This window comes from Magnolia sinica, chromosome 5 (assembly GCF_029962835.1).
Source record: "Magnolia sinica isolate HGM2019 chromosome 5, MsV1, whole genome shotgun sequence".
NCBI lineage: Eukaryota > Viridiplantae > Streptophyta > Magnoliopsida > Magnoliales > Magnoliaceae > Magnolia > Magnolia sinica.
Genome location: NC_080577.1, coordinates 66,946,120 through 66,964,437, shown reverse-complemented (window position 1 = coordinate 66,964,437; position 18,318 = coordinate 66,946,120). Strand labels below are relative to the sequence as shown.

The 18,318-nt window shown below is 39.2% G+C and overlaps 1 protein-coding gene and 1 long non-coding RNA gene across 7 annotated transcripts in view; one reads left to right on the top strand and one right to left on the bottom strand.

Annotated features, from left to right (window-relative positions):
• Positions 1-18,004, top strand: part of LOC131246102 (F-box protein At1g70590) — a 57,907-nt gene extending 39,903 nt beyond the window's left edge. For 2 of the 5 annotated variants that reach the window (XR_009171165.1, XR_009171163.1), the window contains exons 4-5: positions 11,803-12,093; positions 12,194-13,288. Coding sequence is in view for 2 of the 5 variants with exons in the window: in XM_058245970.1 (XP_058101953.1) it covers positions 11,803-11,997 (195 nt within the window). In the remaining 3 variants the exon portion in view is untranslated. Of the gene's footprint in view, positions 1-11,802; positions 12,094-12,193; positions 13,289-14,879; positions 14,985-17,304 lie in introns of those variants that run through there. The other 3 variants (XR_009171166.1, XM_058245970.1, XM_058245971.1) reach the window with 3 other exon arrangements.
• Positions 17,017-17,347, bottom strand: LOC131246103 (uncharacterized). 2 transcript variants are annotated; one of them, XR_009171168.1, is made up of 2 exons: positions 17,232-17,347; positions 17,017-17,189 (listed from the first exon to the last, which is right to left on the bottom strand). It is a non-coding gene; the product is annotated as an uncharacterized LOC131246103 (long non-coding RNA). The 2 variants fall into 2 exon arrangements; XR_009171167.1 differs by having other exon boundaries at positions 17,017-17,197; positions 17,232-17,339.
• Positions 18,005-18,318: the final 314 nt, after the last annotated feature.

The window sequence follows — 18,318 nt, the reverse complement described above, 5'->3', positions numbered from 1 at the left end:
ATATTTATTCAACTTCAATGAATCAAAAGAACTACAAGTGATGCCTATTTATAGGAAAATCCTATACCCCAAAACTCATGCCATGTGCGCAACCTATTACTTGGGGATTAAGTAAACCAAAATAAAAACTAATCAAAGAAATCTAAGGAGTTCATGATATTATAAATAACATAAATAATTAAAACCTAAAATATGAAATCAATCCGACTAGTGGGACACGGTCATGAGATCCCATGATGGGCTTTACTTGGCTAACGGGCCTACTTTCTTGAGCCAAAACTCTGTCTTCTAACTAGGAGGCCCTCCCTGGATGTCATCATCAAGCCAGATCGACGGTGGGGCCCTTCCTCTCCTTGCGTACGTGTGTGGGGGCGGCGTGCGTGCGCGTGTGCACGTGATGTCCCCATCAATTCTCCTCAGCTACGAAGATTTCGCCACTAGCGAAATAAAACTCTTGAACCACTCCAGGATGTCAGGATCAAGTCTCTGAAATTCTTCCTCAGTGAGCCACGTGCTGTCTGAAGCTGGGTGTGACTTCCATTTAACCAGCTACTTTTGAAACCCATTGTTCGACATTGAAATTATCTGATGGTCCATGATATCGTTTATTTCCTCTTTGGGTGTGTGAAGGTTAGGTATGGGAGGTAGAGGCTGAGAAGAAAGGTCAGGAAGAGTAAGTATGGGAGATAGAGGCTTGGAAAATGGGTTTGGACGGGTAGGAATTAGACGTAGAGGCTGGAAAAAAAGGTCAGGAAGAGTAGGTATGAGAGGTAGAGGCTTGGAAAATGGGTCGGGATAGGTAGGTATGGGACGTAGAGGCTGAGAAAATGGGTCAGGAGGGGGCTATGGATCAAGGGAAAGGTCTGGGGAATCAGGATGGTTAGGCGAAAGGTTGGACAATATATCAATGGTCCCTTGAAATGCAACTAGATCCTCCACATTGAATGTATAACTAATTCCCATGGAAGGTGGAAGATTTGTCACATACGCATTGAGACCGTTTCGTTTTATAATTTTGAATGGTCTAACGCTATACGCGTGTAATTTTCAAACGGTTCCCCGAGGGTACCGCTCTGGCCTGATGCGGGTCATCATAGAGTCCCTTACATTGAATTCCTTGAAACATTAATATTGGTCTGCAGAAAATTTGTAATGCTCATTACTAGTAGTGATCTTCTACCTGATTTCTTAATGTCATGAATGAATATGATGCGTAAAAGACTCTGCAGGCTCTGACGGCCTATAGGGCAGTGACATGGGGACAAGATCAATAGGTTTTTCAGGTTTATAATCAGTAACAACTTCATAAGGGCTGAGACCTATGGGCCTATCGATAGAACTATTAAACGCAAACTCGGCTGTAGGTATTATGGTGTCCCATGTTCTGGTGTGCTCTATATCCCTCTTAGGTGGAGACTCATCTGGTAGATCATCAGGAAAAACATCACGGAACTCATCCATTACTGGAATGGCCTCAGTGGGTAACTCTACACTAGCCTCTGGTGCATCCTCTCTAGCCACAAGGCCGTGCATGTTGTACCACTCAAAATAGCGGTCTTGATATCCCTCATGTAGGTACACGGGTGCATGCCCATGACTGATTCCTTGGCTAACTCCATTCATTGGTCTATCCTCTTGGCCATCTGCCTAAGATTGGGCATCTACCTCAATGGTGGGGTTTGTCCCGGTGGAGGCCTTTAGTTGGGTAATGCGCATCTCAAATTATTCGAAGCGTTGGTTTATATGTTGTTCCCAGCGCTTATCTAAAGTCTCGATCTGCTGGGACAGTTTGATTAGTGACTCTAGCAATCGTTCCATGTAGTGTAGGGTGCAAACCAACCACGACCCGTACGTGGGGCATACGACTGCTAACTCCACCCAAAGATTTTCTATGACGACTATATGCAACTAAATGGGACTAAATGATCTTATGAGACTCTATATGAGGGAAACTACGCAGTGTTACTAAAATCCAGCAATATAGTTGTTGACATAAGGGAATAACAGAAAGTTACAACAATGTAAATTGCTAACTTCCTGCTGCTAAAAATTTTAGCAACAAATATTAGGGACTACGGTCTTCTAAACAGCTATATGTGATGAACTGGATGCATGAAGGACTTAACAAACTAAACCTGAACATGTAATGTATTTCCCTACAAGAACCCTAGGCTCTAATACCAAATTTGATGCAGGACATGAAATTTAAATATGATGTGCAAGATTTCAGGCTTAGATCATACTAATTCAGAACAATCACATAATAATTCTACATCCCACACAAAAGCTCAAACATTCAAGTAAAGGGGAATCTGCATGGGTCCAGGCCTACACAGGCTAGGATTGGATCAGTAAAATTATGGACCAAACGATGCTCAAAGGGAAATAGAAATCATCCACACATGCACAGTAACCAGTCCCTAATCCAAGGGATTCCCCAATTTCAAATCAAGGAACCCTAGGGTGAGAAAAGGGGCAAATAAATTATGGAAGATGCAATCTAGGGTTAGGGTTATGAAAATAAGTTTTTTTTTTTTTAAAAAGGAAAATAGGAAGTAAACATGAACCGGGAACAGCTCCAGCGTGCAGACAGCGGGCTAGGGCCTGGCGCACGTGCACAGTAGGCTGGCCGCACGTGTGGTGGGGGCTCGAGTCCCCAAACTGCTTCCTTGACCTTGGTCGCCAGGGGGGGACCTCAAACCCACCAAGTTTCATCGCAATCCGATGTGCGGTCGGGGCACGGTGTTCCGTCGAAGTTTCAGCCCTCCTACAGGGCCAAATTCTAGAACTGACTGTAAAGAGACGAACAACTGCAAAACAAGTAGATTTGAAGCGTAGACGATCGTAGAATGGATGAAATAAGATGGAGGGGCAGTTGAGATAAACGTGGCTTCTCACCACGGTAGTTAGCCCTGCGAAAAGGGAGGGCTTCGCACCCACTTGAATTTAGCCATTCGAAAAGGGAGAGCTTTGCACCCACTTGAATTTAGCCATTCGAAAAGGGAGGGCTTCGCACCCATTTGAATTTTTCCACAACTCAGAAACTCAAAGAGCAGAAAAACACGCGGGAATTTTTATTCAACTTCAATGAATTAAAAGAACTACAAGGGTTGCCTATTTATAGGAAAACTCTATCCCCAAAACTCGCGCCATGTGCGCAACCTATTACTTGGCGATTAAGTAAACCAAAATAAAAACTAATCAAAGAAATCTAAAGCATTCATGATATTTTAAATAGCATAAATAATCAAAACATAAAATATGAAATCAATCCGACTAGTGGGCCACGATTATGAGATCCCATGATGGGCTTTACTTGGCTATCGGGCCTACTCTCTTGAACCAAAATTCCGTCTTCTACCTAGGAGGCCCTCCCTGGACGTCGTCATCGAGTCAGATCGACGGTGGGGCCCTCTCTAGACGTCGTCATCAAGCCAGATCGACGGTGGGGCCCTCCCTCTCCTTGCGTTCGTGGGTGGGGGCGGCGTGCGTGTGCGTGTGCGCGTGATGTCCCCATCATGTGGGGCCTGAGTTATGAGATAAAGGGATTAATTCGCCATACTCTAACAGTTCGAGCTTTTAGAACAAGTGGTTAATTGCTCTGCATCATGTTCGGGGCAACAAGACCTAGGTAGGGAAAGGCAGAGATGAGAGGCCTATCAAAGAACCAACAATCTTTCCAGAACCTAATGTGGAGACCATTGTTGAGGGCGAAGGAAATGTTTTCCTGACTACGGGGCTTGAGGGCTGAGATAGCTTTCCAAATAGAGGAGGCCCTATAGAGAGAAGAACATTTGGTGAACCACTCCTTAGCCTCAAGCCCAAACTTCTTGTCAAGGAGCCCTCTCCACCAACTTCCTCCTAAGTTGAAATGCCAAACCCATTTGCCTAGAAGAGCAGAGTTGAAAGCCACTAAGTCTCGAATGCTGGCACCTCCTTTAGAAAGAGGTTTGCAAACTCCAGACCAACCAAGAAGGTGAAATTTATGCCCCTCAAAGTTACCTTTCTATAGGAATCTCTTCTGAGCTTATTGATCCTAAGCAGAACCAATTTGGGGCATTGGACAAGAGAGAGAAGGGTAGGTGGGAAGATTTGGAAGGACAACTTTGATAAGGGTGAGACACCTCCTGAGGGAGAGAGTGACATTCTAGGAGGATAGTTTCCTCTCGACACACTCAATCACCACATCCTCAAGGTGCCTGGCTGGCTTACTGATAGAAAGGGATAGCTCAAGATGACTTTAAAGCAATGAACCACTTTTTGAGGTTATTAACAGCCACCTTCGAAGCCTCACAAAGGAGAAGCATGTCTTCTACAAACTGAATGTGGGCTACAGGGGCTTGACAAATCACCTGAAGGCCATTGAAGAGGCCAATCGACTCGCCTTTCAGTAGCATCCTATCGAGGCCCTTAGTGGCAATGACAAAAGGAAGAGGGAGAGTAGATTGCCCTGCCTAAGGCCTTGTTAGGAGGGGAAAAACCCTTTGGGGGATCCGTTGACCAGCATAGAAAACCTAGCCGAGGAAATGTAGACTTTGATCCAGCTTCACCATCGCAGTTTGAAACCGAGACGAAACAACATATAATCCAGATAGCCCCTATCCACATGATCTAAGGCCTTCTCAATATTCATCTTACAGGCCACACCGCTTTTGCCCTCGCAATGATGAGAATCAATGCTTTCATGGGCAACAAGGGCACAATTAAGAATCTGCCGGTTAGCCATAAAGGCTCTTTGAGCCTAAAAAATAATATTGGAAAGGGCCGAGCGTAGCTTGGAAGCAAGAACTTTGGCAAGTTTTGTTTTGTTTTTATTTATTTATTTTTTTTATTTAAGGGCCTCCTAATGGATTTATGGACCGAAAGTACTTGAGGACCACTCCTTCGGTTTGGTGCTTAAACTCACACCTACTCCACTCTCAAAATTACTACCCTCGTAATTTTGAGTTTCACTATTTCGAGGTTTTCACAGGATCACCTTAACAACCTGATACAGTTCTTGTGATTTTCACGGGCTATCACAACAAAACCCACTTTATGATTTTCACGGGCTCACCACAAAACAACCCGCTGAGATTTCCGGGCAATCTCAGAAAAACCCAAATGAAACAAAAGTAAATACAAGATAATACAAGATACTTATCTTCAAATGCCGATTTAAAGATGTAACCGAAGCTTAGGGAATTGATGTAGCAGTATATGTTCAACCCAAAAGAATAAAAATAGATCTAAAGTATTTTCAATAAAACAAAACTCTAATGCTGCAAATTCAATTATCTGAATCTCAAGTAGAGTATGAAGAACTCTCTTAAATTTGATTTAAAAACTAACTTGAGAAAGAAAATAGAAATGCTAAACAAAGATTAGAGTTACTGCACAACTAGATTGAAGAGGGCCTGAATTTCTCTCTGACTTTGAGAAGGTTATTTACTACTTTGAGAAGGTTATTCACTAATTTTCATTGTTGAAATGAATGAGAAACTGCATCTATTTATAGCCAAGGATTGCGATCCAACGACTCTTGGATTTCGTGGGATAAGAAAATCAAATTTTCTGCTGGCCCGACCCAAATTTGACTGATCCAATTTGCTTGGAGTCCGAAAAATTGCATTGCTGGAAACTTGACCGAACAAAACTTAGGCTGACCGATGTTAAGTTCGGCTGGCTGAACTTACCACGAAAAATTCAATCATTGCCGTAAACTTGCCCGAATTATGTTGGGTTAGCTGAATATTGTTAGGCTAGCCGAACTTCAAAGTTTTTACATTGTATACGTTATGCTTACGACCAAAACTTAAGAACACCGAACCTAGGGTCATTCTAGATTATACCACCTGATAGTTGACATATACAGAGTGCTTTAGTCTTGAACCATGCAAAGTCTTTAACAATTGAGATGTTGAGCCAGTCTTCAAGTGATCTTCATGAGTTGCCGAAGAATATCGGAGTGTGCTTGTGATCCATCTGGAACTACGAAATTTGACAATACTAAGTGTGCTTTAAGTACTTATAACCATCAAATGTGTCAGTCCACTTCAGGCCTACAGTCCAAAAAATTACTCCATTTTGCAATTTAGGTGGGCTTGGTGAAATTAAGAGTGGGCATTCACTCCCAACTGTTTTTGTTGGTGCGGCCCACTTGAATCACAAATTGGCTTGAATTTTGGGCCCTGGCCCTAAGGCAAATCGACACACTTGATGGTCAGATTGGATTTCAACAAGAAATTATGGTGGAGCCCACCTGGTTTGTGTGCAAGTAGTGTTGTTAAAATTGTACGATTTACGAATCGTATTGTATGATTGTACGATCTGAATTGTGCATTCAAATCACAATTGGGGGTTTATCGTACAATTCGATATTTCCTTCGCAGAACTGGGATCGTCCAGTAGAAAATTCTTCTTCTTTTTTTTTTTTTGCAAAAATTTTAGGGCTTTTAGTTTTAAAAGCTATTTAGGCCCCACACTCATTAGAATAACACATATTATACTAGATTTTGGGGACTTTTGGAGCTTATGGGCCATAAGAAATCTAGAGAAAGAAATTAACATATCTTTTTTGTCGCTCAATAAAATAGAATTCCGCTTGTTGCATTCGATTTTTATGTTAAAATAGGTAAGAATACATATAAAATATTCATTTATTCTTTTTTATTTCGTTTCTTTCATATATTGGTGAAAGTATGCATTTTTCCGGAAAAGAAAGAGGGATTTTACTAGAAAATTCGTCATAAATAATAATTTTACTATAGAATGTCTTTAAATTCCATATTTACGAAATCATGCTTCCTACTATATAGATGAAGGTAAAAAGACATTTTAACCCATCCATTCTCATCCATCATCTCTCCCATGGAGACCGATTACAGCCAAGGTGTTCTGTATCCATTACGATACGCCCGTAAAGGCTAATACGTATAGGTAATGGCCATGACCGTTATGCGATACGGGGGTGACAAGGGGCAGTTGGTTTTTTTAGACAATATCATCCGTTACAGTGGTCACAAAGGCCATTACTGGGCATAATGACTGTTACTCCCGTAACGGTCGAAAAATGATTACTTTTTTTCTTTTTTTTCCTATTTAAATTCACTTTTCTCCTCTTTTTAACTTTTCTCATTTCGAAAACTCTCCTATATCATTTTACAACAGATTTCGACCACTCTTACTATAGCTTTTAAGATTAAAACTGTGGATTGAAGTAATTTGAGCAAATAGAATCTCCGAGGGCCTTTTTTTCAAAAAATTGAAAAAGCAGTATTTATGCCTTTTAAAAAAAAAAAAAAAATTCTAGTTCTAATGTTTGATTATGATGTGTAAACATTAGAGACATAATTATATTAAACAATTTACTAGACAACCCGATACAATACTCTCACCAAAGAGTGGCCCATTACACTGTCATAAATATGTTCAAAACAAAAAAATTGAATATATATTTGAAATATTTACATTATTCTTGATTTTCTTGATTTTTTATTTTTTATTTTTTTTATTTTTTTTCAGAATTTTTCAGGCAAAAGAAAATTTTCAACCGTTATGCCCCATATCGACCGTTATGGCTGATACCCGTATCGGTAATGGTGGTGACTGTTACGACCACCGTTATCGATACGGAATACATTTACAACCGAGTCTTGCCAATAGAAACTCGTAAAAGGCTTCCGTCACAGTAATTGGTCGGTTGCATGGGGTGGGACCCGTTTCTGAAATCCATTCTAGCCATCTAGTGTGTGACCCATATTTAGGAGAAGTGCTCAAGGCTCAGTTCTATCTGTGATTCAGGTGGACCATACGATTAAAAACAATGTATAGCGCGACGCCCACCCTCCAAATTGTTTCCCTCGGTGTGGCCCACCTGAGTAACGGATTGTCCCATGATAATCATGGTAAGCCCTGTGAAAACTCAATGGAGGACATCTGTCTCTCAACCATTCCCTTTATTGTGGCCCATCTGAATCACAGATTAAGGCTGATTTTTTGGACTCAGGCCTAACGTGAAATTATACATCTAATGGTCGGAATGGATTTCAAGTACACATTGCCATTGGGTTCGAGTGGATTGCTTACAACACTTGCCATAGGGATATCCCTATGACATTATGTGGCCCAAGCTCCGTGGGGCCCATTCTGTTGTATGTGTTTTATCCATGCCGTCCATTCATTTTTCCAGCTCATTTCAAGGCATGAGCCCAAAAATGTTGCAAATCCAAAGTTCTAAGTGGTCCACACCACAAAAATAGTGGTGGTTGAATGCTTACCATTGAAAACTTCTTGGGGGCCACAAAAGTTTTGGATCGACCTTATATTTGTGTTTTCCCTTCATTTAAGTCTGTGTGACCTTATGAACAGGTTGGATGGAAAATAAAACATCATGATGGGCCCTAGGAAGGCTCCAACGGTGGGCGTTCAACTCCCACTATTTTCTATGATGTGGTCCACTTGAACTTTGGATCTACATCATTTTTGGGCTCATGCCTTAAATTGAGCTGGCAAAATGGATGAACGACGTGGATAAAACACATGCATCATGGTGCGCCCCGAGCTTAGCCCACATCACGCGCCACAACGTAGCCGGTGCTGTGCTTTCAAAAATCTCGTAAAACAGCTGGAGTGGGACACCACGACATATTTTTGGCGGGGCCTACCTTGATATGTATGTAAAATCCACTCCGACCATTAGGTATGTTATTAAACATTAGGTATGTTATTGAATGTTAGTCCCACGTCCAGAAAATCAGGCTGACTTGTTATTCAGGTGAGCCACACTAAAGGAAAGAGTTGGGAGAGAGACCATTGTTGAATTTTTATGGAGCCTCACCATGCTGATTAGTTAAAATCCACTCGAACCATTAAATGCCAAAAAAAAAAAAAAACATGTAGGCCCAGGGTTCAAAATTCCGGACAATCTGTGATTCAGGTGGGTCACACTGAGGGAAATAGTTTGAATGGTGAGCATTGCCCTGTACACTTTTCCCAATGGTATGGTCCACCTGAATTATGGACGGGGCTGGTTTTTGAGACCTACGTTTAAAATTAGGCTAAACAGCTGGTGATCAAATTGGATTTAAGAAACACATCAAGTTAGGATCCACATAACATCTGGTTTTTGCAATCCTAATTTTCTTCAGCACATGGCGGGGCTTTGGGTTATGCGTAAGTCCTTATAATGGTAAATAAGGGTAAATTAGACTTTCCACTTACCATCTGTATGATTACAAGAATGTTTTTGTAAATATGAAATGTCAGAGGTCACTATTAGAATATCATCAACTTAGAGGAATTTTGGGGTAAAAACCCCAAGGAAAAATAGTATATTTTGAATTTTTTTTGCAATTTTTGTTTAGGGCTTTTGTGTTTAAAAGCTATTTATGCCCAACATACATTATAATATCACTTCTTCTTCTTCTTCTTCTTTTTTTGAGAGATAGTGGTGAGATTTAGAGTTTATGTGGGCCTAAATAGTTATTTTTTCAAGAGTTTTCTTATTTCAAAATTTCACTCGTTTTCTCATTTTTAATCTTCTATGTTTGTGTTGGGCCTAAATAGTATTATTATTATTATTAGTATTTAATACGTAGGCTTGTCATTTGTGTGTTGATTCTTTTTGAGCATTGGAGATGGGAAAGAAATTAAAGACCAAGGACAATGATCTTACGTGGGAATATTGTTCAAAGATGGATGAGAACAACAATCTCCACGACTCCACCTAAAATGTAAATTGTGGAAAGGCATATTGGGGAGGTGTGTTTCGAATGAAACATCACCTAGCCCAAATGAAGAAAAATATAGCGGGATGTCCCCGAGTTGGTGATGACTGATGATATAGTGGAAAAATTCAAGAATTTATTGGATGGTAATGTTAGTGAGAAGAAGCAACAAGAAGAAATGGCATATGATGGGTCCTTACTCTTACCCGGGTGGTAGACTCCCTGGAGTTTCAACACCGGGTCAAGGGTTCGAGTACCCACAGTGGTGAAATCCCACGGTGTGCATGTGTCGGGGGTGTGTGTGCGTGTGGCGTGAGTGTGTGGGGGTGTGTGCGCGTGTGTAACAAAATTTAAAAAAAAAGAAGAAGAAGAAGAAGAAGAAGAAGAAATGGCATATGATGTCGGAAGGATTCCTATTATTTATGATGTCGATGAAATAGGTAGAGGTAAAAGAAAAGGAATAGTGGATGATTTTATCATAAGCAAGAGTGGGCCAAAAAAATAAATAAATGCTATTCTAAACAAAATTTGGAAGAAGGGAGATAAAGACAATGTGTGTCTATTTCTTGTTTCCTATATGTGAGTGCTCTACTCTTTAACTTTGTAAGAGCTTATTCTTTGCACCTATGATGGAAGCAGTTACTGCGTTTGGGCCGGAATTTAAGCATCTGTTGTATCACAAAGTAAGAAATAAAATTTTTTAAGATGGAGGTTGAGTCAATATAGAAATCTATTGATGTTTATAAGAAAGAATGGGAAAGACCGGGTGTACGATTATGTCAAATAGGTGGACCAATGGAGTGAATCGGTCGATTACAAATTTTTTGGTTAATAGTCCAAGCGGTATTGTATTTTTTAGATTTGTTAATACGTCTGATATTTCAAAAAATGCAAACAATTTGTTGGGCTTACTTGAATTAGTTATTGATGAAGTGGGCGAAGAGAACGTAGTACAGGTAGTTACGGATAACGCATCCACCTATGTGAAGGCGGGTCAGACGTAAATGGAAAAGAGGAAGACATTGTTTTGGTCTATATGTGCAGTCCATTGCATAAACTTAATGCTTGTAGACATTGGAAAGTTGCAACTTCATTTGGAGACCGTGGTGAAAGCAAGGGCTATAACAGTCTATATTTACCAACATTGTTGGGTCTTGAATTTTAAGAGGTAGCACACTAGGGGGGAGTTAACTCGACCGACTATAACACGGTTTGCTACGTGTTACTTGACTTCGAAAAGCATTCATGAAAATAGAATTGGCTTGAGGTCGATGCTTACCTCAAAAGAATGGAAAGGTATCAGCTTCTCTAAGATCACAAAGGGGAAGCATGTTAAAGACAGTTTTGGCCAATGTAGATTTTTGGTTGTTTATTAAGTTTTGCTTAAAGACCACTCTCTCATTGGTCTAGGTTTTACGACTAGTTGATTTGGATAAGAGGCCGGCCATGGGATATATTTATGTAGCAATGGATCGGGCGAAAGAGGCTATAGCAAAAAACTTGGGAGAGGCAATATTAGACAATATGAGAAATCATAGACTAATGATGGAATCTTCAGTTGCATAGGCCCTTACATGCGGTTGCTTATTTCTTAAATCCTAGATTTCAGTATGATGACAATTTTTATCTGGATTTAGAGATTAAAACCGACCTGTATGACTGTATTGAAAGAATGGTTCCGGATTCAAGGCAAAGGCCATCATTGATGAGCAGATGGATAATTTCAAAAGGGCTTCTAGTTTTTTTAGAAGAGAGACGGCAAAATTAACTAGAACAACAAAGAAACCAGGTAATTTTACTAACAATTATTTTACTTCTTTGAATTTGATGGTGTGCATATGGTTTATGAATTAGTTTATTTATATAATTATATATGATTGTGTTTTAGGTTTATGGTGGGATAGTTACGGAGACGAGTGTCCAGAATTATAAAAGCTAGCTATTTATATTTTAAGTTTGACATGTAGTGCTACTTGTTGTGAGTGCAACCGGAACAATTTTGAGCAGGTGAGGCATTATTGAATTCATTAATTAACTTATAAATTCACCATGTTGCGACCAATAACCTCATGTTATTACATTCATTGGCTTGTAGATACATTCAAAGAAGAGGAATAGACTCGAGCAACAGAGATTGAATGCGTTCGTCTTCGTAAAATATAATCTCCAACTTGAAATCCGTCATGCAAAGAGAGAGAGAAGGACCAATGGCTTGATCCTATATGCTTATCAGATATGGAATTTGATGGTGAATGGATCACGAAGAAAGATGATCCTGCACTTCCTATAGATAACACCTGGATGGACATAGGTGAATGATTTACCAAAGGATTGGAGGATGTGCAAGGTGTAGGTGGATCCACATCAAGATCGGATGGGCGATGTGGTATGATTGCACGTCATATTCTTATTGTTTAGTCTTGTTTCTAATAATTATTAATTAATAGTCTTATATTATAATGCATTATGCCAAAACTATTTCGTAGGTCCTAGAAAACTTGCTATTCGAAGTAAAGCGAAGGGAAAAACGAAAGTGGTAGAAGAGGAGGAAGCAAAGTTTATTTCGACATCAAATTTTGAAGATGAAGATGATGTTGATAATGTTGACCTCATTGGTAATGAGGAGGATGATGACACCTTGCAGCCACTAAATAATTGATTCGTTTGGACTTTTTATTTCCTTTTTGACTTATAAAAACAAGTGATAGAGAATACATTATACATGTAAATGGGGATGGGGGAATGTTATTTTTTTGAATCATATGGAAAACTAACATATGTACATGGGATGGGAAAGGGGTTATTTTTTCAACCTGATTATGATATGATGATACAACACAATGACAATGAATCAATGATACATTTAACATACAATTTATCACAATTTTAGATTTAATTGTTGGGATTTTTACCTGAAAATTCCTCTTAGTACGCAATATTCTGATAACATGCTTTGACCCCTTCATATTTACCAAAAGGTTACTACCTCATTGTATGGGCAGAAGATAAAAAGTCCAAACTACCCTTAACAAAGAGTTACGCATAACTGGTGTCTCCGTCAGTGGGGAAGGGACTTACAATTTATGACAAACTAAAAGCTTTGTATGCACTAACTTAATTGTGTTCAAGAAATCCAATTTGATGACAAGTTGAGTGAACTAATTTTAAGTATAAGTATCAAAAGCCAACCCCATCCGTTATTCAGGTGGACCATACGATTGGAAACATTGTACATGACGATGCCCACCCTTCAAATTGTTTCCCTTGGTGTGACTCATTTGAATCAAGGATTATTATTATTATATTTTAAATGCCCCAAGCGTAAATGTTTTTTGTGGAATCTATTAGTTGGAGTGGATTTCTTATAGTCATTATGGTGGTCTCTATAAAAAGCAACGGTTGACTTCTCTCCTAACTCTTCCTTTTGTTGTGGCCCATCTAATTCACCCATCAGCTTGATTTTTTGGCCTTGGGCCCAAGGTGGAATTATGCATCTAATGGTCAAAGTGGATTTCACATATACATCATGGGTTCGAGTACCCATTGTGGTGTGCATGTGAGCGTGAGGGTGTGTGCGTAGGGGGAAAAAAAAAAGAAACAAAACAAAAAGGAAAGCAGAAGTCCCTTAAAACGGAAGCGGATTAGGTGAGATCTTGGATTGAACAAGATGGTGTGACCCTTGCCATGGAGCCCACCTTGATGTATGTATTTTGTATCCATGCCGTCCATCTATTTTTCCAGATCATTTTAGGGCATTATCTCAAAAATGAAACAAATCCAATTATCAGGGGGACCATAACATGAGAAACAATGGTGATTGGCCATTAATGGACCACAAACATTTTAGATCAAGCTGATATTTGTTTTTTCCCATCATCCAGGCTTATGTGATCCTATCAACAAATTAGATGGCCAATAAACACTACAGAAACATCAAGGTGCGCCTTAAGAAGTTTTTAATGGTAGGGCATTCAATCACCACTGTTTCCTAAGATATTGTCTATTTGATAATTGGATCTGCTTCATTTTTGGGGTAATACTCTAAAATGATTTGGAAATATGGATGTATAACATGGATATAGAATACATTCATCAAGGTGAGCCCCAAAGTAAAGGCTGAATCGTCTTGTGTGAGGCAAGGTCTCACCTAATCCGCCCACCCTTAAAATGGTCACTAGAGGACACAGATTGGTAACCTCCACTAGGACCTAGCTAGAGACGGACGGTCCTGCAGTCTCTGTGGGGTCCACCGTGATGTATGCGTTTCATCCACGACGTCCATTCATTTTGGCGGAACAGTTTACGGCATGCTCCCAAAAAGGAGGTAGATCTAGGGCTTGAGTGGACCACACCACATGAAATAGTGGTGACAATGATGCCCACCATGGAAACCTTCCTAAGGCCCACCATGATGTCTGTTTGCCATACAACCTTTTCATAAGGTTAGACATACTTGGATGAAGGGAAAACATAAATATTAGCTTGATCCAAAACTTGTGTGGACTCCAAGAGGTTTCAATGGTAAGTGTTCCATTCCCACCATTTCCTGTGGTGTGGTCCACTTGAGCCTTAGATTTGCCTCCTTTTAGGGCTCTCTCCAAAATGATCCGTCAAAATGGATGGATGGCATGGATAAAAAACATACATCAAGATGAGCCCCACAGAGCCTAGCCCCATCCGTTTCTAGCTAGGTCCTTGCCAAGGTAGTACCCAATCCACATCCGTTTTCATAGGGACCGCCATGACCAATTTTTGCAGGGGCCCTTTGATGTGTATATGAAAATCCACGTGGACCATTACACGTGTAATCCAACTTGGGGCTACAACCAAAAAATCAGGCTAACTTGTGATTCAGATGGGCCACACCAAATGAAATATTTGGAAGAGACATCTACCATTGATTTGTGAAATCCACTCACACCATTAGATGCCACAGACATTTAGGCCTACGTCCCTAAAGCCAGGACAATTCTTAATTCAGGGGAGCCACGGAGGCAAAAAGTTTAGAGGGTGGGCATCACCGAGTACATTATTTCCATATAGTCCACCTAAATCACGGATGGGACTGGTTTTTGATACCTACACCTAAAGTTCGGTCAAGTAATTAGTGATCGGATTAGATTTCCTAAACACAAAAAGTTAGTGTCCACATAGCTTTTGTTTTTTTCGCAGGCGTAATTTCCTTTTGTATTGTGTAAGAGACGAGGGCCTCTGGTTGTAGGTGTAATTCTCTCCCGCATCGTGCAAGAGACGGGGCTTCCGGTTGAACAAACAAAGGTAATTTAGACATTTCATCCTCTATCCGTATGCTGAGAGGGAACATTTATGGTAAATAGGCATGGTCAAAGGATGTTATCGGAATATCATGCTCTTGCAGAATTTTTCGAGTAAAAACCCCTTAATTGTTTTGTTTTGTTTTTTGTTTTTTTTTTTTTATTTTTTTGTTTTTGTTTTTTGTTTTTTGTTTTTTTTTGTTTTTTGTTTTTTTTTGTTTTTTTTGTTTTTTTTTTTTTGTTTTTTTACAATTTTTATATTTTTATGACATTTTAAAAATGAAAATCTGAAAAAATCTTGCGATTTACGATACAATTCATGATATGATACAATTTGGACCCCTTTACGATTTACAATACGATAACGATTATGAAAACATTGTATGCAAGTGCTAACCATGTTATGCTGACAGATGAGACAAAGTCCCGCTCGTAGGCTCACCACTTTCCCCTCTTCTTCTCAAGATTGCATTATGCTTGGGGATTTTTATTTTTATTTTTGGAATTACAATTGGGGATTTTGACATGCAGTTTTTCATTTATAAAAACCCGTGAGGTTGTGTATATAAACTAAGTTCTTTTCCTCTTTGTTTTTGTATTTTAGAGAAATGAAATCCTTAATAGGGGAATATGAATTCTAAAATCCTTCACTGGGGTTTTTGAATCCAAATGTCCCTGGGATTCCATATTCTGAAATCCCTAATTGGGGTTTTTGAATTAAAAATCCCTTTTTGGGAATTCTGTATTTTGAAATCCCTAATGTTCCTTATTATTATTAGTATTATTATTATTGCATTTTAGAGAAATTAAATTCCTAGTGGACGATTTTTATTTTTTATTTTTTTATGTTGAAAACCCTAATTGGGATGATTGTGAATGTTGAAGTGGGGATCATTTTTAAAATCCCTAATCCTTAAAATTTTGAATTACGAAATCCTTAATTGGGATTTTTGAATTCAGAAATCCCGAATCAGGGATGCTTTTGTATTGAAAATCCTTAATTGGGGATATTGTAGATATGGAAATATGCAATTAGAAATCAATTGAACCATTATTGTAGATACAAACACATGCTATCATCTTGTAGAAACTCATCCCTAAGTGCACACTTCAAAATCAGTTTAGTACGCACGAGTTCAATTTAAGGATTAGGGATTTCAAAATCATCTCCAATCACATGTCAACATTTACAATCATCCTCGATTAGGAATTTTTCAATAAAACACCAGCTATAATCTTGTAGAAAATCATCCCTAAGTGCACACTTCAAAATCAGTTTAGTACGCACAAGTTCAGTTTCAGGATTGGGGATTTCAAAATCATCTCCAATCACATATCCACATTTACAATCATCCTCAATTAGGAAAATTTCAATAAAAATCATCCCCAATTAGGGATTTCAGTATTCAAATATTCAGGGATTAGGGATTTCAAAATCATTTATAATCACATACTTCAACATTCACAAGCATCCCTAATTAGGGATTTTTAATACAAAATCGTCCCAAGTAGGGATTCTTGATTCAAAATCCCTTTTAGGGATTTCTGAATTCAGAAACGCCAATTAGGGGTTTCAAAATTCAAATCCCCAATTAGGGATTTCATTTTTGTAAGATGCAAAAAAACAAAGAAAACGATTTCAGATTACATAATCCCGAATTATGGATTTTATTAATTTAAAATGCTAGAAAAGAAAAGAATTAGTCTGTATTTAAGGTACTAAAAAACGGTTACGCAGTGGCTGTTGCATGACAGTAACGGTGGTAACCGCTACGTGTTAACAGTCTGTTAAGGGCCAAAACAGGTTTTTTCTGGTTTTTTTTTTTTTTTTTTGAAGGCCATTACGGGAGCATTTACATATTATAACAGTAATGGCGGTGACTGTAACAGGAACCATTACGGTTATGGAATACCTTGGTATAAATGGCTTTAAGGGAATTTGAAAAAATAATAATAATAATAATCAAAATAAAATAAAAATAAATAAATAAAATTCCTGAAGCATAAGGCAATTTTAAGGAGAGAGAGACTTTGCAGTCGCGCAAGGTGGCTTCAAGTAGCAAGTTGATGGGTGAGACTCTTTAAGTTGCCCTTTAGTTCAGCCGTCAGTGCCATCCAATGAACATGGTTAACACTCGAACATATCTTAATTACAGTCTGCCTTGCAGGAGGCCATCCTCTCTCTCTCTCTCTCTCTCTCTCTCTCTCTCTCTCTCTCTCTGTGTGTGTGTGTGTGTGTGTGTGTGTGTACATATATAAGGTAGGAATGTTTTCAAGTTGGCTACTAATCAAGGATTAATTGCTTGCTTCTGTATTTACATTAGATGGGGGAGATGACAACTGCTCTGGTCTATCTTGAGCTTGCAACACGGGGTGGTGAAACTGCTGCAGCACATGTCAGGAATGTTCTACTCCAGCAGCTGTCACCGCCTTCAAGAGATCGTGCCATGCAATCTGCTGACAACTGGCGTGCTTCTCGCTGATGCTAATGTGTATACTTATATAAAATCAATCTTCATTCGTATAACGTCATACCGCCCATGGTCCAAAAATGCGTGAGGTTTACTAATCCCACGTCAGTTCATGTAGGAATCTTCATGACCCACCTGTGACAATGAGGCACAAGGTGAGAGATTCAAGCAATCTATGGGCTGTGTTGCAACCTGCAGATGTCTTTGCCCACAAATCAGGCTGGTCAAATGAAACTGCACCACCATTTATGAATGAAAAGAAGTTGGCCAAGGAACCTACATGGTGGGACCGACCTGATTGCTAGCTTGGATCGTGCACCAACGTGTCATGGCCTTTACACTGGGATTGGCAAACCTCCAAATATCTTTTACTTTTATACCACTTGTTTGGCCTTTTTTGTTATTGCTGTGTAACCATGCCTTGTGATTTTCCAGTTTATGCAGTGTAAAAAACCAAGGACAGCCTTTAAATTTATGTCTAGATTCAGTCCTGACTGTAAATGTCTGGGACGTTTGGGTGGAACCTAGTAACTTATCAGTTTGTTAAGCTTCACATGCACTACTGTTTTCAGATTAGTCATGATTGATGAGACACCAATTCGACCGTGTTAATCATCAATCAGATGCCTTCTGAAGGTTTCGGATGGATGGTTGAGTAGAAAAAGAAAAAGTTGGTGAATGCTGTCCACAAGATGAATGATCTAGATCTCATACATGTGACTACCGTCACGGGAAATACAAAGGCACGAAAATGATCCTTTTAAGTGTCCATATTTTTAGCCTTAACTGAGGATATTCATTCATGTGACCAAACAACTGACGGTGATCCTAAGCCTAAGGTTGTTTGTCCTTTTAGTTTGAATAGTA